Raw genomic sequence first — 23,389 nt, 5'->3', positions numbered from 1 at the left:
ACAATAAAATCTATACCAGCAGAGCCCTGTGCCTGTTCAGATCTCATTGCAGTACTGGGGCCCTCAATCCTACTGTTTAGCTCACTAATTTCTGTTTATTTCCTAGTGAGTCATTCCATGTGCAGTCTATATTATGCAAGCTAAGTTCTTTCTCTAGATCCTATCAGTGTACCTCCTATTAAAAAAATACAAGAATCCTCATTCTTAAAGTGATATTGACAATGGAAGTCATACCAATATCATGTGAACAAATTTCTTAGCTCATTATTAAAAGACTCAAATTATTCACATTGAAAGAATTTTAAAAGTCCTATTTACTTGACACTATTTAAGCTTTGTTAACTCCTCATTTCTCCAAGTATCAATTTAATAAATAAAATATAAATGAAGTCTGTTTCACTTTCAGTTTTGTGGTACTGAAATATCTGAGTTACAAACACTGCAGGGGAATATTTATTTTAAAACAGGTGTTGGATTTGTTGTTTTTTTTAAATTATGATACTATTTAATGGGCTTAAGTTTTATAAAAGTTTGTTTTACAAATTCTACATTTTGAGATCAGCTTGTATTGACAGTAACCCGTTTAACAGTCTGTCCTGCCAAGTATTACAAAATGTCATTACCCTGCAAATAGCTCTCATGGGCAGATCCCTACTCTCATGCAAAGTCCCTTGCCTTCAATGGGATTCCATACAGGGACAGGGATCTGCCAACGTGGATGCAGTTGCAGATTAGGACCTAAGTTTCTGTTGAGAGTAAAAGTTGACCAGTCTTGACAACTGGCCAGTACTGTAGGTCTGACCATAATTAATCCAAAATATTTAAAGCAGTTTTTAGCTGAAATCAAGGACAGCCTAAAGATTTTTGCAGCAGGTCAGCAAAGTGATTCTTTGGCCCATCACTTCCCAAACCAACTCTTCCTCCCCCAAATCAGAGGTTCCGTAGCTGCAAGCCTTTTAGACCTCAAAAACAAGCTCTGGAGGAGGTGGAGAAGGTAGTCCACAAGTAACTAAGAATGTTATGAGGATTTTTCTTCAACTCTCAACCCTGACAATCAGTTTTCAGTTTGAAGACTATCTTTCAAATGAAGAGGCCTAGAAACTTATTGTAATAGTTAAATGAAAACAGAAACTAACAGTGATATTCAAAGGGTCTCAAAAGCCAGAGTATTTGTAGGAAGACAAAAAATGAAAATAAACCAACTCGTCATCCAATTCTAAATCTGCATGGATAATAGCTGATCCTGCAAACAAATACACAACTAGTATGACTAGTCCTATTGAAGTCAATGGGTCTAAGCATGAAAGTAAACACTACCAGTGGTGTGTTTGCAGGCTCTTTGATAGAAGATATCATGCATGTACAATTTTAAAAATTACAAAAAATATTACAATTGAAATCTTCAAAGGAACTCGCTCAGGTACTGTAACATTGCTAGAAAAAAAAATTCTTCCTAATCAAGAGGTGTAATGAAACCTAAAACAAAAATTCAAGATTTTTTCGTTCAGTTAAAAGACTTTAAAAATTACATTCCAAATTATATTGATGCACATGACCCAAAAAGTAAAGTTATCTAGAGCAAAACTGAACCAGTTTATTTTTAGTACCCAAGCCAACTCTACACAACCATAGTGATAAACTATATTATATTCAGCTTCTTGGATCAAGAAAGCTGTTAGTAACCCCAGTAAATAAATCTTTTTCAATATGTTTTTTAACTCAGTGTCCCTTCAAGAAAGACCTGCCATTGTATGGGCCTATTATCAGAAAGAATCAGCTTTTAGGCCCAAATACTAAGTGTTCTTTCCAAAGAAACTGACCCACTAAAATGTCCCTTAGGACTGGTCACACTTAAAAGTTGCACCAATAAATATGTTAGTTAGGGAGAGAGATTTTTTATTTTATTGACATAGCTATGCCAACATAATGCCTAGCGTGGGACACATTTACTCCAATATAACTACATTTATGCCAGTATAGTTTATGAACCCACACTAAAAGTGTTTTGCCAGTTTAGCTATACCAGTATAACTATACCAGCAAAACATTCCTAGAGCAGACAAGGCCTTAATTTCAAAAGCAGACAGTCTATATACATACTTAAACAGTACCATTTACTTGACCCCTAATCCTCCAATTGTATCAATGTAGGCAGAACCATGCACCCATACAGAGCTTGGCTGGACTTCAATGGAGCTCTGCACTGATGCCAGGATCTGCCTGGGTGGATTCTTTCACAGGATTAGAGGTTTGAAGTGTATCTTTTTTAAAAAAAGGTACAAACAACTTGGGGAAGGGAAAGTTTATGCCAAAGAACAGTTCAAACTTTCAGAAAAGGTTGACACAAGAAACAGGTTTTGGATTTTGTAACCAATTAGTATGGGGAAATTCCCCACAAAAGTCTATCATGTGGTATCAGCAAAAATAGCCAGATGCACAATTCCTGAACTCTATGCAAATATTTGCCACACCCATATATCTACTATAGCACGTCCTGTTCTGCAGAAATTGTGATAATCTGTATTTTTCATATGACATGACAAATAAAGTTCAATTATTACCTTCACCAAATGCTGTAAGTACTTTCTTCAAAACACATATGTATATTAGCGCTTCCCACGATGTCCATATTAGTACTGAAAACCGTGACTAATTTTACTCAAGTAAGTAGTCCCACTGATAACACAAACACTAAATAGATCTAGGTGGGCAGATGCATGCATCAGGGCAGAGCTACTGAAGTCAATGGAGCCCACTCATCTAGATCAAATTGCAGAAGTAAGTTGTATACTCAATTTCGGCTTTCCCATTTCCTTACTTTTGAACATTTACCCTTGCAACTTTACCCTTATAGGAATTTATCCCTTGTGTGCGCTAATTCAGAATATATTAGTAAACTGTATTCCATATTACAAAATATTATTCCATATTATAAAATATTATTCCCACCATGATTGGGAATCCAACTGCAATCTGCATAAACTAGAGAAATTAATAATAGTATCAGAAGATATTATGATACTTTTTTCCCTTTCTGGAAGAGGAAACATATTCTGTAAGTGATACTATTAGCGATCATAACTTGATGTCAAAGGATGTAAAATACCTAAAATACATTCCTGAAGAGCAGGGCATGCTCTGCCAATTGCCACTTTTAACTATTAAGATTTATTCTACTTTTGGCATACAAAAATGTAATGCCATGTATGTGCTCTAATGACCATAAATGGCTTTTAGTCATCAGAAGTGTCAGAGGAAGATAGTTCTTCCATAATTCAGATGAATAGTTACACACACTTAATACAGTTCTGATGTACATTTTCTTTATGAAAATATGTAGCAGATAATACTGTGATAGCAAAGTTCACTGTGAATTTAATATTGGGTAACACAATTTTCTCTTATTAGCCCAGACTTCTCAGTTTACTACCTCATCTAGAAAGTCCCAGAACAACAACAAACATAATTATAATGCACAGCCCCAAATCTATATTTTCATTTACGTTACTGAAGAATAAAACAAATACACTACATCAGAGCTCAAACAGCTCCCCCATGATAAGTGTCAGAGGGGTAGCCGTGTTAGTCTGGATCTGTAAAAGCAGCAAAGAATCCTGTGGCACCTTATAGACTAACAGACGTTTTGGAGCATGAGCTTTCATGGGTGAATACCCACTACACCGGATGCATGCATCCAACGAAGTGGGTATTCACCCACGAAAGCTCATGCTCCAAAACGTCTGTTAGTCTACAAGGTGCCACAAGATTCTTTGCTGCTTCCTCCATGATAGGGATCATGACAAGCAGAACCAGAATCTAACTGATGAACCAAAGGGAGGGAAACCTTTTCAATGAGGCTGCTTCAAAAACTTTGCTTTGGAATTTGTTTGCTCTTTAGATCTGAGAGACCCCTGTGGCTCACAAAAATTAAATTATTTATACCCCTTCCCAATCAGCAAGCCCTAACCAAACCTTTTCACTTCCTACTCACTCTGCACATAACACATTGATTTCAGTTTGCTGTTTGAATGCAAACTCGGCGATAAAGGGGTAAAATTGTACCCTGACAACCCTGAACCATTTGGGATGGAGGCCCCATGAATTTGCAATTTTAAATTCTACAAGTATATCCCTCCCCCATTCCAGTGACCCATGATTTTTGTAGTGTGTTTCAAAGACTTTAAAAGAAACGACAGAGGTTCCTAACTATCCCCAGAAACTAACTGCTCCAAGCATGGTTCCCACAACAAATCAGATCACTTGGAGGGGGGAGTCAAGAGGGAGTAATTTCTCTCACACACTTTTGAATGCACCTGGAGCTTTGAGGGGTGCGGGGCCTGATTTAAACACAAACAAATCAAAACATCATCCATGGGACTGGAGAGCTATTTCTTCCTCTGCCCCTAAGAAACCTTAGTCACACCTGCTCCCATTTGTAAGGCCCAGCAGCCGGGTGCAAAAGGCAGCACAGGCACGCTAGGAAAATCAGACACGAGCGATAATTCAGACAGCCCCACCGCGCTTCTTACCTTCCTACTTGCTCCTCCAAGAGACACCTTGGGCCTGGTTTTGAAATCCCCTTCAAAGCTGAACATGTTTACAGCTTATCCCATCTAGAGCGGCGTCCTTGCTGCCTCCCAGGCTGACGCTACACAGGGGCAATGACTGGGGCTTGGGAAGGGGCAGCCGCTGCCCGTCGAGGGGAGGCACAAACCCAGCCACCCCCCGTGCCACCTTCGCTGCCTCCCTCCCACTGCTGCCGCCGGGCTGCCCCCACCCAGGAGGGGCTGCTCCTCCTCCCGCACGCCCCCCCAAACCCCCTCCTCTCTGACCACCAGCTGCTGCTCCGTGCAGGGGAGGGGGGCTGACTCGGCTGCTTCCCTTACACTAGGGATCAGCCGGCTCCGGAGAGAAAATGGCCGCCGACCAGCTCCCTGTGCGCGCTCCCGCCGCAGCCGCCAGGAACGCGCGCTGCCTGCCTCCCGCGCGCGCCCGGCCTCCAGTTGGGACTCGTCAGTGTCAGAGCGTGGCCCGGCCGCGGGCAGGGCGTGCGGGGGGCGGTGGCTCGGCTCAGTGCTGCCCCTCGCCAGTGGCCCATCCCCGCGCCAGCTGCGCGCCGTTCTCACAGCCCGGGCACAGGCATGGCCGAGGGGGGCTGTGCCGTGGCCCCTGGATCCTGACCAACTAGAAGCCTGGGCCGGCTCCTCCCTGCCTCAGTCAGGGCCAGGGCCCTCCGTGCCCTCGGATCCATGTCCGCAGAGCCCGTCAGCAGCCCGGCAGGCCGCCACCCCCCACGCACACGCAGGCCCTGGCCCCGACTGTCCCCCGAACCCACCTCAGTTTTCCAGCCTTCCAGGGCCTGAATCAGAAACCTTGTTATCAGAACACATGGCACCTCATCCAGCACCCCAGTGTCACTGTACCCAGACACTCCCCCCTTCGCTAACCCTGAATGAGGGGCGGCTCTAGACATTTCGCTGCCCCAAGCACGGTGTCATGGCACGGGGGGGCGCTCTGCCGCTCACCGGTCCTGCGGCTCCGGTCGACCTCTTGGTGCTGGTGGAGCCGTGGGACCAGCGGACCCTCCGCAGGCGTGCCCGCGACCAGCAGAGCACCCCCCGCGGCATGCTGCCCCAAGCACGTGCTTGGCGTGCTGGGGCCCAGAGCCGCCCCTGCCCTAAATGTCAGGTTAGCCAAACCCTTCTTATCTGAACCTAAATGTCACATCCAAGCGCCCCTGATCTGAACCCGTTATCCACGTTTCAGTTCCTCCAAAATGCGGTGGTTTTGCCCAACGTAAAATGTGTCTACGAAAAATATTTTTATCCAAAGCTCCCACTAGCTGAAGGATTTAGATGCCTTCCCCTTGACAGTTAGATAAATGTGAGTTATCTGTATATAACTGAAGTCTACCCCAAACCAGAACACTGAATCCAGATCCAAACTTAACTCTGATCTGTCACCATAACAGGCCAAACACAGATTAGGTTCCAGTTATGGATCTAAACTTTGCATAGTTACATTGTCTAATTCTTAGGGCTGTCGATTAATCACAGTTAACTCATGCGATTAACTCAAAAAAATTATTTGCAGTTTTAATTGCATTGTTAAACAAGAGACTACCAATTGAAATTTATTAAATATTGAGGATGTTCATATTCATATATATCTTGTATTCTGTGTTGTAATTGAAATCAAAGTGTATATTTTGATTTAAAATATTTGCACTGTAAAAATGATAAACAGAAGAAATAGTATTTTTTCAATTCACCTCATACAAATACTGCAGAGCAATATCTTTGTCCTAAAAGTCCAACTTACAAATGTAAAAAAAATGTTGTTACATAACTGCACTCAAAAACAAAACAATGTAAAACTTCAGAGGCTACAAGTCCACTCAGTCCTACTTCTTGTTCAGCCAATCGTGAAGACAAACAAGTTTGTTTACATTTACAGGAGATATTGTAAATAAGAAGAGGACAGCATTATCACCAGAAAGTCAGAACAGGCATTTGCATGGCACTTTTGCAGCCAACATTGCAAGGTATTTACATGCCAGATATACTAAACATTCATATGCCCCTTCATGCTTCAGCCACCATTTGAGAGGACATGCTTTCATGCTGATGACAGTCATTAAAAAAATAATGTGTTAAATATGTGACTGAACTCCTTGAGGGAGAATTGTATGTCCCCTGGTCCATTTATATATATGTTGTAGCAGTCTTAGATGAGGACCCAGAACATGTTGTTCGTTTTAAGAATACTTTCACTGAAAATTTCACAAAACTGAAAGAAGGTACCAATGTGAGATTTCTAAAGATGACTAGAACACTCAACCCAAGATCTAAGAATCTGAAGGGTCTTCCAAAATCTGAGGGACATGGTAGGGAGCATGCTTTCAGAAATCTTAAAAGAGCAACATTCTGATGCGGAAACTACAGAACCCAAACCACCAAAAAAGAAAATTAACCTTCTGTTTGTGGCATCTGACTCAGATAATGAAAATGAACATGTGTTGGTCTGCACTGCTTTGGGTGGTTTTCAAGCAGAACTTGCCATCAACATGGATGCATGTCCCCTGGAATGGTGGTTGAAAAATGTGCATCTGGCATGTAAATATCTTCCAACACTGGCTACAACAGTGCCATGAGAACACCTGTTCTCACTTTCAGGTAACATTGTAAACAAGAAGCTGGCAGCATTATCGCCTGCAAATGTAAACAAACTTGTTTGAGCGATTGGCTGAACAAGAAGTAGGACTGAGTGGACTTGCAAGCTCTAAAATGTTACATTGTTTTATTTTTGAATGCAGTATGTTTGTACCTAATTCTATATTTGTAAGTTCAACTTTCATGATAAAGAGATTGCATTATAGTGCTTGTATTAGGTGAATTGAAAAATACTATTTCTTTTGTCTTTTTACAGTGTAAACACTTGTAATAAAAATAAATATAAATATAAAGAATGCCACTAGCCATCACCTTCAGCCCCCAACTAAAACCTCCCCAGTGCATCATCAAGGATCTACAACCTATCCTGAAAGAGGAACCCTCACTCTCACAGACCCTGGGAGACAGGCCAGTCCTCACTTACAGACAGCCCCCCAACCTGAAGCAAATATTTACCAGCAACCACACACAACAAAAACACTAACCCAGGAACCTATCCTTGCAACAAACCCTGTTGCCAACTCTGTCCATATATCTATTCAGGGGATACCATCATAGGACAATAACTTCAGCCACACCATCAGGGGCTCTTTCACCTGCACATCTACCAATGTGATATATGCCATCATGTGCCAGCAATGCCCCTCTGCCATGTACATTGGCCAAACCAGACAGTCTCTATGCAAAAGAATAAATGGACACAAATCAGACGTCAAGAATTATAACATTCAAAAACCAGTCTGAGATCACTTCAACCTCCCTGGTCACTCAGTTACAGACCTAAAAGTCACAATTCTTCAACAAAAAAACTTCAAAAACAGACTCCAATGAGAAACTGCAGAACTGGAATTAATTTCCAAACTGGACACCATTAAATTAGGCTTGAATAAAGTCTGACTGGGGAGTGGATGGGTCATTACACGACAAACTAAAAAACTATTTTCCCCATGCTAATTTTTTTCCCCCTACTGTTACTCACACCTTCTTGTTTGAAATGGGCCACCCTGATTACCACTACAAAAGTTTTTTTTTCCTCCCGCTGATAATAGCCCACTTTAATTGATTTGTCTCATTAGAGTTGGTATGGCAACCCCCATATTTTCATGTTCTATCTATCTATCTATCTATCTATCTATCCATCTATCTCTTCCTACTGTATTTTCCACTCCATATATCTGATGAAGTGGACTTTAGCCCACAAAAGCTAATGCCCAAATAAATGTGTTAGTTTCTAAGGTGCCACAAGTACTCCTTGTTCTTTTTGCTGATACAGACTGACATGGCTACCAGTCTGAAAACTGTACACTTTGTATTCTGTGTTGTAATTGAATATATTTGAAAATGTAGAAAACATCCAAAAATATTTAAATAAATGGTATTCTATTATTGTTTAACAGTGCAATTAATCACAATTAATTTTTTAATTGAGCGATTAATCACGATTAATATTTGTAATCACTTGACAGCCCTACTAATTATCATTATTATTATTATTATAAATCTGTTTATACCTAGGAAATGAGTCAACAATAATCATAATATAAAGCATTTACATAGACTTGGTACCTACAAGATGTTACACAAATATTAATAGTCTAATTCCTCACCCTAGAAATATTCAAATGGCATTTTAGCAAACTTTTCCATAAAATGTAATCCCCAAACATCACAAGCCTCCATCACAACAGACAAAATTGGGACTTTGCATTAGAAGGTGACATTCGGGGATAAATGTTGGAACAGTTTAGTAAAATGCCATTCAAATGTCTCTAAGTTGTGGGATATTTTTGGATTTGGGTGACTCAAGAGTTTGAATTTTAAAACTTCAGACTTGTCATGGGCTTAGTCCTTGAGGGAAACTAGAGCTTGATAAGGCTGACTACTAGTCCTGTGTTTTTAGGGTTGCCACAATTTCAAGGAGGTGATGCTGCATCCTACAAAGATAGCTTGTAGATGCAACTATATTATGGAGGCTTACAAAATACCATGTTACAATGCAGGGTCACAGATTCATCACGTTACATTACTGGAGGGCAGTATCCCCACATTGAGAAGCACAACTTTATCCCTGTGAACAAACACCGAAGGCTGCTAGTGCAAGCCTTTGGATGTTTGAAGAAATTTCATTTCTGGTGAATTTCAACCAAACCAGGCCATTTTAGTCCCACATGCAAAGCTTAAGAGCCTGACCCAAAGCCCACTAAACTCAATAGGAGTCAATTCATTGATTCTAATGAGCTTTGGATCAGGCCCTACGTAGAGCATTATGTGTAGCATGTCTTTGACAAGGCTCATCTTTTGGCCCAGATTATTCCTGAAAAAGTGGTTTGAAATATTTCCCATTATTATTAACTGACGAGTCCAGTTGATGAATGTATGTTTGCAAATATTAATGATTTTTGCACATGCCCTAGAGGCCACTCTAGATGTGTTTTTATAAAATGAAGGAAAATAACATAATAAATATATGTCTGCCTGTAACTTCATATATTGAATAAATTGCACTTATTGAAACTAGCTAAGCATACATGAGGTTTCTCTGTTTGGTTTCTTTTTTAAAAAAAACAGAAAAGGTGCACAAAAATATGGTGATGTTATATCTGAGAATTTAAATGCACAAAAGTCAGAAAACTCAACTTTACAGGTAATCTGGAAGATAAAGAATGGCTCGTATTTTACACATAAACGTAAGAGTTCAGGAATATATATCTACTAGCTAGTCCCCTTTGAGTATCACTAATATGAATTCACTAGCTTCCCCTTGCCTTCTGCACCATATTTCAGCTCCTTGTCTTCTGTACAACACATAATATCAGGGCCGTCCTTAGCCACAGGCAGAATAGGCAGCCGCCTAAGGCACCACTAGGTCTGGGAGCACCGCTCTGCGAGAGCCTGAACAGACAGGAAGCAGTGGAGCATGTAAGAGCAGAGTCCTAGAGAGAGCTGAATGCAGCACAGTCTGAGGGAGGGGATTGGCTGCTGGTGTCGCTAGGCAGGGGTGGGGGAAAGAAATCACCTGTGAGTGTGACTCTTTCCCCTGGTGTGAGGTGAGGCAGGCTCAGCGGCTCTGGCAGTATCCTTTGTTATTCCCCATAACATCCATTCTTCTCCCCCCTTGGCCCATGGAGCACCCCCTCCTTTCTCCCTCCTCCCCAGGAGCATCTCTCTCTCTCTCCTCCCTCCCCTCCGTCAGGGCTGGGTTGGGTGAGGTGCTGGGGGGTAGGTGGGGGGAGGAGGCTGGCCGCCTGCCTGCTGAGGAATGAAAGTGAAAGTAACTCACTTCCTCTGCAGCGAGCCAGGATTGGAATGTCACTCAGGGCTGGGTTGGGGTTAGCCAGATGTGTGAAAAATGTAATGATGCGAAAAATCAGTGATCAAGGGTGTTCGGGTAAGGAGGGTGAGCAGATAGTCCCACTTTTTACTAGAGACAGTCTCCCGAGTTTTTGGGTCTTTTCCTTCTTATAGGCTCCTCTTCCCCCCACCTCCCGTCCTGATTTTTTTTTCACACTTGCTGTCTGGTCATCGCTAGATAGGGGTTAATTGATGCCTATAGAAGACAAACGCCTCCAAAATATGGGAAACGGTATGGGGGCCCCCCCCGCAATAAAATCAGTGACATCTGGATCTGGTCCTCCGAAGCTGGAGATGGAAAATCTCTCCTCCCATAAAAAGTGCCGCGTGATCCGATCTCAGCTGGGGGAACTGCACAGGGCAATTGAACCCCTGGTGCTGTGGCCTCCGTTGCCCCCCCCCCCCCCGCCCGTCCCACGCCCCCCCCCCTCGCCCCCCCCAGAATGCGCAAGATGATCACATGGTCTGTCCGGCAGGCAAAAGGGGGGGGGTGGGCCCATCTGAATCGTGTATTCACCCTATGCTACCTGAGCGCATCTCTCCCTTGGGCTGCAGTGATCCATCCTCCATCTAGGGCACTGCACAGGGCAGGTAGACTGCTAGTGGCTCAGTATGGCGCCCCATTCCTGAATCAGATGCTGCTAACTTCTCCATGGTCCTCTGGTTGGCAGTGGTGCCCCCCTGCTATTCCCCCCCCGCCCCCCCCTGCCCTGCCCCTGGCGTTCCCCCCTCCCTGCCCCCCCAGATCTATTCTGGGATGCCCTGCTTAATAAAAAAGGGATCTCCTGTACTCTACTGCAAGCTGTGTGAGCCATCTCAGTCAGTCCGGGGTGAGCCAAGCATGAAAGCAGTACTGTGTTGCCATTAAAGTGTCATTTAAAAACTGGTTTGCCAAAAATGCTTGCCTAACAATCCTGAATTCAATTTCAATAATTTTTTTGTAAAATCAATATCTAGCGCAAAACAGAACTAATTAATCGTTTGACAATTATCTGTGACAAAGTTGAGTATGGTAAGGGAGTGGGGCCAGTTTTCATCAGAGAAAACAAAAAATGTTGACTGACTTTCCTATAGCCCGGTTACTGGCTAGCCAAAAGAGAAGCCCTCAACAACTTGTAAATATGCTCATTCTCCTTACTAATTGTAATAGAGCAAGGGTCGGCAACCTGTGCACACATTGCCCTAAAGTGTCAAAGGTGGCACCGAGGCTGATTTTGACAGGGGTACGCAGATCGCGAGATACGTTTATGTTTGTTAGCGGCTCAGCCCGCCACTTCCCTGCTCTGGGTTCCGGCTGCTGCCTGTCCATTGCACGCAGGGTCCCTGGCCGCCGCAGCCACTCAGCACCCACTGCTGGCCTAGGGACCCCAAGGAACCCCAGGCTGGCAGCAGGCTGAGCAGCGCTTGAGGCTACCTCTCAGACCCCGCTGAGCACTCAAACCAACTGTCGGCCTGAGGTTCCATTCACTAAGCAGCTGCACGGCTGACTGGGACTAAATTCAATGAAATAATCAAAACAAGAGCAACTAAGATCACAAAGTGCAAGAGCCTAGATCCATGGAGTCCCCAACCTCCTTTCACCTGTGGGCGCGCCAGAGCTCACAGTTAAGGACTGCGGGTGCAGATAAGCATCTGCCGAAATGGCAATGCTGAATTTGGCAGCATTTCGGCAGATCCTCATCCTCCGCCAGTACGCAGTGGGTGCGACTGAGAGGCCTATGCAAGCGCCGGGTACATCTGCGGGCACCGCGTTGGGGGCCCCTGATCTAAAGAGCTCTCTCCTGAAGCCACGTGCATCGTCGTTGATTTAAAATGGAACTTGAACTGACATGAAATGAGTAAGTCGTCATGAGTTGTTGCCACATGCAAAATCGATGATGACATTGTACAGTTTATTCATCACAAACTCGCTATAACTTTAAATACATATTATATCCTAATGGTACATTGCCACTTCGTTTCTAACGAGACATTCTCCTGTAACAGTAAGCATCGAGGGTGAACGGAGTTTTCAGTAACTAAAGCTCATTGAAAACTATCTCCGCTCTACAAAGAGCAGTCAGAACTCTTGAACCTGGTCTTGCTATTCTGCAATCGAACAAGACATCAACTTTGTCTTTGCCATACGATGACATGACATTATTACTGATTTTGCAGCCAAAAAAGCCAGAAAGATTGATTTTAATTAAAAACAAATCCTTGTTTCAATATCTCTTCATATAAATTTCCAATAAAATGTTGACAAAATAAAATAATTATATTATTTGCATCATTCTGTCAAATCAGAATTTTTTCTATAGTGCTACTTCTTTAGTGCTAGTCCATCAGCACTACAGTGTGCTTCATTAAGTTAAACTGGTTTTAATAACATGCATATGGCAAGTTTTCCAGTACTGTAAGCTTATGTTTGTGTTGCTCAGAGGAAGACAGGCACGGGGGCACCAGTTTAATAATCTTGCCTAGGGCACCATAAATCCTAAGGACGGCCCTGCATAATATAGTTAAATTCAATGCCTTGCGTGGTGACAGGCATGACTACCCCTCTGAAACCTGTCCACATAATATAGTTGTTCCTTAACTCTCTGATCTTCTTTCTTTTTGTACATTCTTTGAGCTTTTTCTCTCTTTCCAAGCCACACAACAACCCCTTCATCTTCTCCCATCATTTTGCAGGAACTGGGACTATAAAGGGCTGCTCGCAGGTATGGTTTCACGAATAGAAGCCAACTTGTCCTTCATGAACTTATTCTTACTCTTTAGAAAAGATGCTACTGCTTGTGATTTCTTTGTTCCTAAGAAAACTGATATCTCTTTTCAGCAATAGATATTGTAACTCAGATACATTGTGCTAAAAGGGGAGCATTTCTGTCTTTAATGTCCAGCATTTCTTTAAAGCATCAGTCTAGAATTCTTTACATTAGTAAAAAACAATCAGAAATTTTACCCTTAGAATTTTTTACTACAGCACAGTGACATCCATTACGTCTATCTTTACGCTATTGTTATTTATTCTTACTTGATTGCTTATGAAGTTAGGCAAAAATTTTCCAATAAAGTTTTTTATATGAAAATGTGGTTTTGTTAACATTGACATTTTCCACAGGAAAATGTTAATTTTTAATTTTTTTCCCCAAGGTAATATTTCAGATTGAAAAGTTTTGTTTCCTGTCAATTTGAACTGAAACGCTTCATTTAAAAATGTACATTTGAACAGAAACGTTTCAATTTAAAACGTCATTTTAAGATGAAATGCCAATTGAAAACTAAACATAGCTGTTCAAATCAACATTTCGTGTAAATAAAAAATGTCAAAATATGGCTTTTTGGCATTCCAAAATCAATTTTTTTCAGAACTTTTCATCTCCAAAAAATATATGACAGTTTCACTTTTTGTCCCAATTTGGGATGAAAACAGTGTCAAAATAAATATCAGTCCTTTAACAAATGAATAAGGAATTGGCGCTCAAGGTTGAAGCCAAGGACACATAAAACAATACCAATCCTTACTAGCTTGAAACAGGAGCAAAGGTACTTCTCCTGCACCTGTATTCCTATTGTTGGATCAATTGCTGTAGGAGTAGGGAAAAGCCAGTGTTCAGAGTCTAGAGACGAGAGAGTCAGATTCAAGCAAGACAGGCTGTTCAGCTACTGCTACAAAAGCCATAGTCATGCTGCTTTCTTCAATGGTCAGGAGACTTTGGGAGTGCCACCATATGTGTGACCCCAGAGATTTACACACTAGTCAACCTTTAATAAATGAATAAGGGATTGGCGCTCAAGGTTGAAGCCAAGGACACATAAAACAATACCAATCCTTACTAGCTTGAAACAGGAGCAGAGGTACTTCTCCTGGACCTGGAGCCATGGGACTTCTCCTGCACCCGGAGCCGCGGGACCAGCAGACCCTCCGCAGGGATGCCTGCGGGAGGTCCACCGGAGCCGTGGGACCGGCAAGCGGCAGAGCGCCCCCTGCGGCATGCCGCCGTGCTTGGGACAGCGAAATGGCTAGAGCCGGCCCTGGGAGGAGCCTCCTCACTGCCCTAAATGCCAGAGGCATAGTAGGAACATGATGATGATGATGAACACCTTTATAGCACATTACATTTTTAAAGCACAATACAACTGATTAAGAGCAGAGAAATACTTTGTCAAACCCACAATATTTTTTCTCTACTGAGGATGGAAAAATAGCTCTATAACAGATACAAATAACTGGCTAACTCTTCTAATATATGTTGTTGCAAAAAATAAGGGGGACACTATCAGACCAATGTATTGTACACTTAAAAGGTAAGTTCTATAAAAACAAGGTTTTGACAAAATCAGTAGAAATGTTTTCACAGAATTAAAAACAATCTAAGGAATACCAGTTCTTTGGACTTATATAGTCCCTTGTATTGTACAATGCATCAGAGCTAGGAAAGTGATAGTCAGTATAATGAAAGTGCAACTTAGTCTATTTTCACTATCAGTGCTGAGCAAATAATCACAGTTACTAGTGAAAAAAACATAAATTCAGTTATTCATATTTTTTCTTTGCCTGAAGATAAGGCTGCTCGACCCTACATTATAAGACCCTGTTTTCAGTTGCTTATAACTTTGCCAGACTTTAACCGTTCAGGCTGAAGTTTTCCAGATCAAGTGTTTGCCTCCAGCTGAATTTTTTTGGAACGTTTCAGCTAAAAGGTTCAGCCTTTTCAAGAATGAGATCTGGAAAAAATATATGTTTTGCCTATGTTAAAAAAAATCATTGAGAAGCAGTAGAATCTCTATGCTTTGGATCAAGACCTAGAAATTTGTCAGGGTGATCACCTTGGTGCTAGGGATGTGTTTTTTGCCATCCCTCTGAAAATCCACCCAAATTTGACTAAATCATAAATCCCTGAAAAATCTCAGTTTATATGCGCTCAGTAGAAGTTTGTTAGACTTTGGCAGCTTAAATTCTCTAAAGAGTTCACCTGCATTGAGGATCCTCCATCTCCTCACAGCTCCTATGTGCTGAGTGGAGTGTACCTGCGCCATCCCCACAGAGCAACTAGGGATGCACCAAACCTGGACCACAGAGGCTCAGCAGGGCTTTCACTTCAATTGCGCTGCTTGGTAAGGGTCATGTAGAAAAATAGTATGTATTGTAGTCATATAATTATTATAATTATCATAATGCATACACACAAAAATGCATATATCTGGGATGCAGGATACAAGCCAACCAGAGAAGATTACAGTGGCACCTGAGAAGGAAGGAGAGCCGGCTGCTCTTCCAGGAGGAGACTGGCTGCTGGCCACCTTGGACAGTACACAGTGTTCAGGTCCCCATCCACATCCCCTGTTTGCCTAAGTCAAGAACTGGGGGGAGGAGTGGAAAATAGCAATAAGATCATAGAAGCAACAAGAGGGAAAACAGCAGGGGAATCAGCATAACATCTTAGATATCTATACACAAATGCATGGAACCTGGGGAATACACAGGAAGAACTGGAAGTCTTAGGACACAAGCTAAATTATGACTTAATTGGTGTCACAGAAATTTGGTGGAATAAATCTCATGACTGGAATATTGGTACAGAGGAGTACAGCTTTTTCAGGAAGGATAGGCAGAGAAAAAAGGGAAGAGATGTTGCATTGTATATTAAGAACATATACACTTGTTCTGAGGTCCTGAAGGATCTGAGAGGCAGGTCATTTGAAAGTCTCTGGGTGAAGATAAAAGGGTGGAGGACAGGGATGACATCATGGTGTCTACAAGGGGGGGTCTACAAAATCAGGAGTAGAAAGTGCATAAGGCGCTATTAAAACAAACATAAATATCCAGAACACAAGACTTTCACTACCCAGACATATGATGGAAAAGTAATATGACAAAACAAAGAATGTCCAGTAAGTTCTTGGAATGTATGGGGACAACTCCTTGTTTCAGAAAGTGGAGAAAGTAATGGGGGAGGGAAGAAAGGGGAGGCATTTTAGACTTGATTCTGACTGACAGGTTGAAATTGGTTGCAAATCTGAAGGTGATCATGAAATGACAGATTTCATGATTCTAAGGGTACGTCTAGACTGCAATGTAAGCCTTGGATTACTGGAACTTGCATCCATAGACCCTGGGTTTCCAAGCCCAGGGTTTGAGCATCCACATTGCATATGGACCCTAGGTTTAGACTTTGTGGACCCAGTGCCCAAACATGGGGTTTCAGCATCCACACTGCAGTATGCAGACCCTAGTCAAACCACCATATCCAGACTTCCCAGGGCCCACCCCAGCTGTAGCCACTCTAGCCCCTGGTTTGTGGTGCAGTGTGGAAAAACTTGACTCGCCACCCACCACATTTCAGGAGGTTGCCACAGTTCACTAAGTTCCCAACAGATTCTGCTGAGCTGTCTTTTGGATCTGTACACTCCTGGCAACCAAAGCCGGCAACATGGGGGAATCACTATTTGTGATACATGAGGGGGGTGGGGAGTACCTCCCTTTGATAGACACCCAGCCAGCCAGTTAGCTGTAAAATCCCTCTTGGTGTCTGTTACCTGCTTGGTTTACCTGTAAAGGGTTAACAAGCCCACCAGTAAAAGAAAAGGCGTGAGCACCTGACCAAAAGAGTCAACGGGAAGGCTAGAACTTTTAAATTTGGGAAAGAAACTTTCCATTTGTCTGTTGTTCTCTGGGCTGAAGAGACGGGGCAGCAGGAATGCTGTGTAAAGTTTGAACCAGATATGAAATAATCTGATCATATCTAGAACTATTTTTAATAACCCAAAGGTGAAAGTAAATCAGAATGTTTAGCTAGACACAATCAGGTTTATTTCTGTTTATTTTTTAAGGGTTGTGGATCTCCTATGTGCTAACCCCAGATGCTTTTGTTTGCTCGTAACCTTTAAGCTGAACCCCTAAGAAAGCTATTTTGGGTGCTTGATTTTTGGAATTGCTCTTTTAAAATCTAGCAAAAGCCTAAGTTCCAGATGTATTTTCTTTCTTTTTGTTTTTAATAAAATTTATCTTTTCAAAAAACAGGATTGGATTTTTGGTGTCCTAAGAGGTTTATGCATGTTGTTTGATTAGCTGGTTGCCACAGCTAATCTCCTTTGTTTTCTTTCTCAGCTCTTCCCTGGAGGGGGGAGTGAAAGGGCTTGAGGGTACCCCATAGGGAGGAATTCCCAATTGCTCCTTCCTGGGTTCAAAGGGTTTTTTTTTTGCATTTGGGTGGTGGCAGTGTTACCAAGCCAAGGTCAGAAAAAAGCTGTAACCTTGGGAGTGTAATACAAGACTGGAGTGGCAAGTATTAATTTTTAAAATCCTTGCAGGCCCCCACTTCTGCACTTGGAGTGACATAGTGGGGATTCAGGCTTGACACCATTTGACGAGCTTCTCTTGCTTGGGCTTTTGCTTCTGTTTCATCAAATGGGCAGAGCATCCATGAGATGCTGGTTGACAGTCTGGTGCTGGTTTTCTGACCTACCGAAAGCCTCTGATGGAGTAAGAGGAAGAGGAGGAAGACTGGAATATTGGTATAGAAGGGTGCAGCTTGCTCAAGAAGGACCAGCAGGGAAAAGGGGAGGAGGTGTTGCTTTATATATTAAAAATGTATACACTTGGACTGAGATTGAAATGGAAATAGGAGACAGACTTGTTGAAAGCCTCTGGGTAAGGATAAAAGGGGTAAAAACAAGGGTGATGTCATGGTAGGGGTCTCCTACAGACCACCTAACCAGGAAGAAGAGGTGGGTGAAGCTTTTTTTAAACAGATAACAAAATCATCCAAAGCACAGGACTTCATGGTGATGGGAAACTTCAACTACAAGATATCTGTTGGGAAAATAACACAGCAGGGTACAGATTATTCAGTAAATTCTTGGAATGTATTGGAGACTATTTTTTATTCCAGAAGGTGGAGAAAGCTGCTAGGGGAGAAGCTGTTCTAGATTTGATTTTGACAAATAGGGAGGAACTGTTGAGAATTTGAAAGTGGATGGAAGCAGGAAGGTAAAAGTGATCATGAAATGATCTAGTTAATGACTTTAAGGAATGGTAGGAGGGAGAACAGCAATATAAAGACAATGGATTTCTAGAAGGCAGACTTTAACAAACTCAGGGATTTGGTAGGTAAGATCCCATGGGAAGCACGTCTAAGGGAAAAACAATAGAAGACAATTGGTAGTTTTTCAAAAAGACTTTATTAAGGACACAAGAGGAAACTATCCCACCGTGTAGGAAAGATAGGAGGTATGGCAAGAGACCACCCTGGCTTAACCAGTAGATCTTCAATGATCTAAAGATCAAAAAAGAGTCCTACAAAAAGTGGAAACTAGGTCAAATTACAAAGGATGAATACAAACAATTAATCAAGTATGTTGGGACAAAATTAGAAAGGCCAAGGCACAAAATGAGATCAAACTAGCTAGAGACGTAAAGGGTAACAAGAAAATACAAATATATTAGAAGCAAGAGGAAGACCAAGGACAGTGTAGGCTCGTTACTCAGTGAGGAAGTGGGGGAAATAATAACAGAAAATGTGGAAATGGCAGACGTGCTTAATGACTTCTTTGTTTCGATTTTCACGAAGAAGGTTGGTGATGTTTGGACATCTAATGTAGTGAATGCCAGTGAAAATGAGGTGGGATCAGAAGAGGCTAAAATAGGGAAAGAACAAGTTAAAAATTACTTGGACAAGTTAGTTGTCTTCAAGTCACCAGGGCCTGATGAAATATATCCTAGAATACTCAAGGAGCTGTCTGAGGAGATATCTGGGCCATTAGCAATTATCCTTGAGAAATCATGGAAGACGGGAGAGATTCCAGAGGACTGGATAAGGGCAAATATAGTGCCCATCTATAAAAAGGGAAATAAGGACAACCTGGGGAATTACAGACCAGTCAGCTTAACTTCTGTACCCGAAAAGATAATGGAGTAAATAATTAAGCAATCAATTTGCAAACATCTAGAAGATAACAAGGTGATAAGTAACAGTCAGCACGGATTTGTCAAAAACAAATTGTGTCAAACCAACCTGATATCTCGCATGACCTTCTCATAAACAAACTAGGGAAATGCAACCTACATGAAGCTACTATAAGGTGGGCGCAAAACTGGTTGGAAAACCATTCCAAGAGAGTAGTTATCAGTGGTTCACAGTCATGCTGGAAGGATGGAATGAGAGGGGTGCCACAGGCCTCAGTTCTGGGTCTGGTTCTGTTCAATATCTTCATCAATGATTTAGATAATGGCATAGAGAGTACACTTATAAAGTTTGCGGACAATACCAAGCTGGGAGGGGTTGCAAGTGCTTTGGACATAGGATTAAAATTCAAAATTATCTGGACAAACTGGAGAAATGGTCTGAAGTAAATAGGATGAAATTCAATAAGGACTAATGCAAAGTACTCCATTTCGGAAGGAATGATCAGTTGCACACATACAAAATGGGAAATGACTGCCTAGGAAGGAGTACTGCGGAAAGGAATCTGAGGGTCACAGTGGACCACAAACTAAATATGAGTCAACAGTGTAACACTGTTGCAAAAAAAGAAAACATCATTCTGGGATGTATTAGCAGGAGTGTTGTAATCAAGGCACGAGAAGTAATTCTTCTGCTCTACTCTGCTCTTATTAGGCCTCAGCTGGAGTACTGTGTCCAGTTCTGGGCGCCACATTTCAGGAAGGATGTGGACAAATTGGACAGAGTCCAGAGAAGAGCAACAAAAATGATTAAAGGTCTAGAAAACGTGACATGAGGGAAGCTTGAAAAAATTGTTTCTTTAGTTTGAAAAAGAGAAGACTGAGAGAGGACATGATAACAGTCTTCAAGCGTGTAAAAGGTTGTTACAAGGAGGAGGAAGAAAAATTGTTTTTCTTAACCTCTCACAATAGGACAAGAAGCAATGGGCTTAATTTGCAGCAAGGCTGGTTTAGGTTGGACATTAGGAAAAACTTCCTAACTATCAGGATGGTTAAGCACTGGAATAAATTGCCTAGGGAGATTGTGGAATCTCCATCATTGGAGATTTTTAAGAGCAGGTTAGACAAACACTGGTTAGGAATGGTCTAGATAGTTAGTCCTGCCATGAGTGCAGGGGACTGCACTAGATGACCTCTTGAGGTCCCTTCCAGTTCTATGATTCTATGTTATAGACATGGAAAAATGGAACTGGCTGATGCTGCTTACAATCTCTGATGCCCCCTGCATAGAATGGAGCTTCTGGAGCAGGGCCAAAAATGCAGACTGGTAGGATCACATCATCATATAGAGGTGGGATGACCAGCAATGGGTCCAGAACTTTCACACTAGGAGAGCTGCATTTCTAGAGTTTTGTGAGTAGCCTACCCCATCCTTCACCATTACAAGACATACAAGGGCAGTCACATCGGTCCAGAAATAGGCTGCTATTACTGACTGGAAGCTGGCTACCCCAGGCTGCTACAGGTCCACTGCTAACCAGTTCAGTGTTGGAAAGTCAACCATGGGTAAAGTGGTTGTGGAGTTTTGGGGGTATATCAGGCATGTGATTTTCTAAAAGGTGGTGGGCATAAACAATATCCCTTAAGTGATTGCTGACAGAACAGGGTTTCCAAACTGTGCTGGGGTCATTGATGGGACTCATGTGCCCAGAATTTGTCTTCCTTAAGGAGCATGTGAGTACATAAACTGCAGAGGGTACTAGTTCATTATTATGCAGGCCTTGGTGGACCAGAGAGGCTGATTTATGGTGACCTGCTGCGGTGCATTGGAAAAGTTCATGATGCTAGGGTTTTATGACAATCAGGATTCTACATTCATGGGGTGGCTGGCTGGGACACTATTCCTACCAAATGACATTGTCATCAATGAAGTTAATGGCCCAGCATACCTTCTTTTGCCTTCACTTATGCAACCATATCCTGATCTCAGAGGGCCTCTCAAAAAAAGATTCGATTACACTCTCTGCAGGTTCAGAATGGTGATTGATTGTGTGTTAGTGTTTGGCAGACTGAAATCCCTCTGGCACTGTTTACAGACACGTTTGGATGCCTGTGATTGGTGCTGGGCACATTACTGTGTCTTGCTGTGCTCTTCATAATCGTTGAGAAGTCAAAGATGAGCCATTTGCCTCTGAATGGAGTTATGACAGTAATGGATTGTGGAACCTGTACACTCAACTAGAAATTGCACCTACCACAGCTGGGGCAGAATGCACCTAAGCAACCCAATCAGGGATACTCTGTGCTCCCCCATTATGGACTTGCATGGGCCAATGGAAGAGGGAACATAGTATGTTTATGAATGTGCTTTTACAGTCTCTATTGCAAATGAGATATTATCACACTATGCAATGAAATGGAGCTTGGGGGCAGGGAAGTGGATTACCATGCACTGTAGTTCTGAATGACATGACCACTTATGAAATGGGGGGAGGAATTAATTGGAATGCATTGTAGTTATGAATGACATGACTGCTTATAAACTGAAGTCGGGATTGATTGCCATGCTTTGTAGTTATGAATGACATAACCGCTTGTGAACTGGGGAGTACTGTGGATTTACAGTGTGGCTTGATGTAGAGTAGTGTATTGGGAAATAGTGTTTGCATACAACTTCCCAGTTGTTCCTTATCATGTGTTTACTTTATTATTTGAAATATATATCATTTGATGTGATGCAGTGACGGCAATAACATTTCTTAATAAAATAAAAAGCTTGTTTTTTGCTCATACATTAGAAAAACACAACATTAAATAACTGCATGGTAATGGTAATAATCCAACATCAAAACTTTTAACAAAAACCAGGTTCATGGACAGTGCAAACAGTATGGCCAGTTCCAAACAATAAACTCCTTATTGTTTCATGTCTCTTGGCTCCCCTGTTCTCCTTTCCCTTCCTTCCATGTTTAGCCAGAACTTGGCACCACTGCATCTGGTTGAGCTGTACACAAGGGAACTGGAGTGGAGTGGAGGCCTTCAGAGTGGTATAGACTGATTCTTTAATGGTTAAAATTGTATTGGTTGCCAATTAATACTAATTTAATGAGTTGGAGGTAATAGGGTTCTAGTCCTGAATAAGACATAAGTCAATTAAAACTAACAAGTTCAATATCTACAAGGAAAGACACTCACACTGAGGGCAAAGAAAAACCTTAGCCACTTTTATTAACACAATCAGTATAGACAAGAAAACTCCAAACCACATAAACAAATAGCAGTAATATAGTGTTGGGGATATTTCTGGTATCATTCCTTGCTTATGCTCATATGCTTATATACTCACAGCCTTCTTTGGTGGTAAGAGACAAAGGATCAGCCCAGTCCCTGGCATGCCAAATGAGTCCAACGGTCCAGACCCCAGTGCCTGAAGGTCGGTTGTAGATGATGACAATGAAGAGCTGAAGGGTCAATGATGGAAAGCTCGCCACCACTTATAAAATGGCTGGGCTAGTATAGGGTCTGGAGACTACTATGAATATTCATTCTGATGCCCAGCCTCCCATGTCCATATCTAACTTCCTCACCCTCATAATATTGAGGTGCCTTTATCCTATAGCAGGGGTCGGCAACCTATGGCACGCGTGCCAAAGACGGCACGCGAGCCAATTTTTAATGGCACGCTGGAGCCTGCCGGGACTCCAGCATGCCACTAAAAATCCTGCGCACCCCGGCGCGCTCTGCTCTGCCTCCACTTCCCCCGCGAGGGCAGGGAGCAGAAGCATAGCCGTGCGCACGGGTGGCAAATGGCCCCACTCTCCCGGCACGGCAAGCCGCGGGGTCCGCGCTCCGGGGCCAAGGGCAGCAAGCTGCCGCCCCCTCCCCTGGAGCCCGGCCGCCGCGCGCAGCGCTCTGGGGGTCGGGGCTGCGCGCTCCCGCGGGGCAGAGTTTGGCTCAGTGGGGAGGCAGACATGCCTCC

At 42.5% G+C, this 23,389-nt stretch overlaps 2 protein-coding genes across 2 annotated transcripts in view; both read right to left on the bottom strand.

The window, feature by feature from the left end:
- The window catches only part of UBE3C (ubiquitin protein ligase E3C), a 189,246-nt gene extending 184,293 nt beyond the window's left edge, over positions 1-4,953 (bottom strand). Inside the window, exon 1 of the mRNA XM_032783876.2 lies at positions 4,530-4,953. Coding sequence (XP_032639767.1) covers positions 4,530-4,595 — 66 coding nt within the window. The 5' untranslated portion in view covers positions 4,596-4,953. The remainder of the gene's footprint in view (positions 1-4,529) is intronic.
- NOM1 (nucleolar protein with MIF4G domain 1) overlaps positions 1-23,389 on the bottom strand; it is a 368,675-nt gene that overhangs the window by 197,883 nt on the left and 147,403 nt on the right. The gene's annotated exons all lie outside the window — the stretch shown is intronic.

Source organism: Chelonoidis abingdonii, chromosome 2 (assembly GCF_003597395.2).
Source record: "Chelonoidis abingdonii isolate Lonesome George chromosome 2, CheloAbing_2.0, whole genome shotgun sequence".
NCBI classification, from domain to species: Eukaryota; Metazoa; Chordata; order Testudines; family Testudinidae; genus Chelonoidis; species Chelonoidis abingdonii.
Note: the sequence above shows the minus strand (reverse complement) of the source record. Positions and strands in the feature narration are given on the sequence as shown.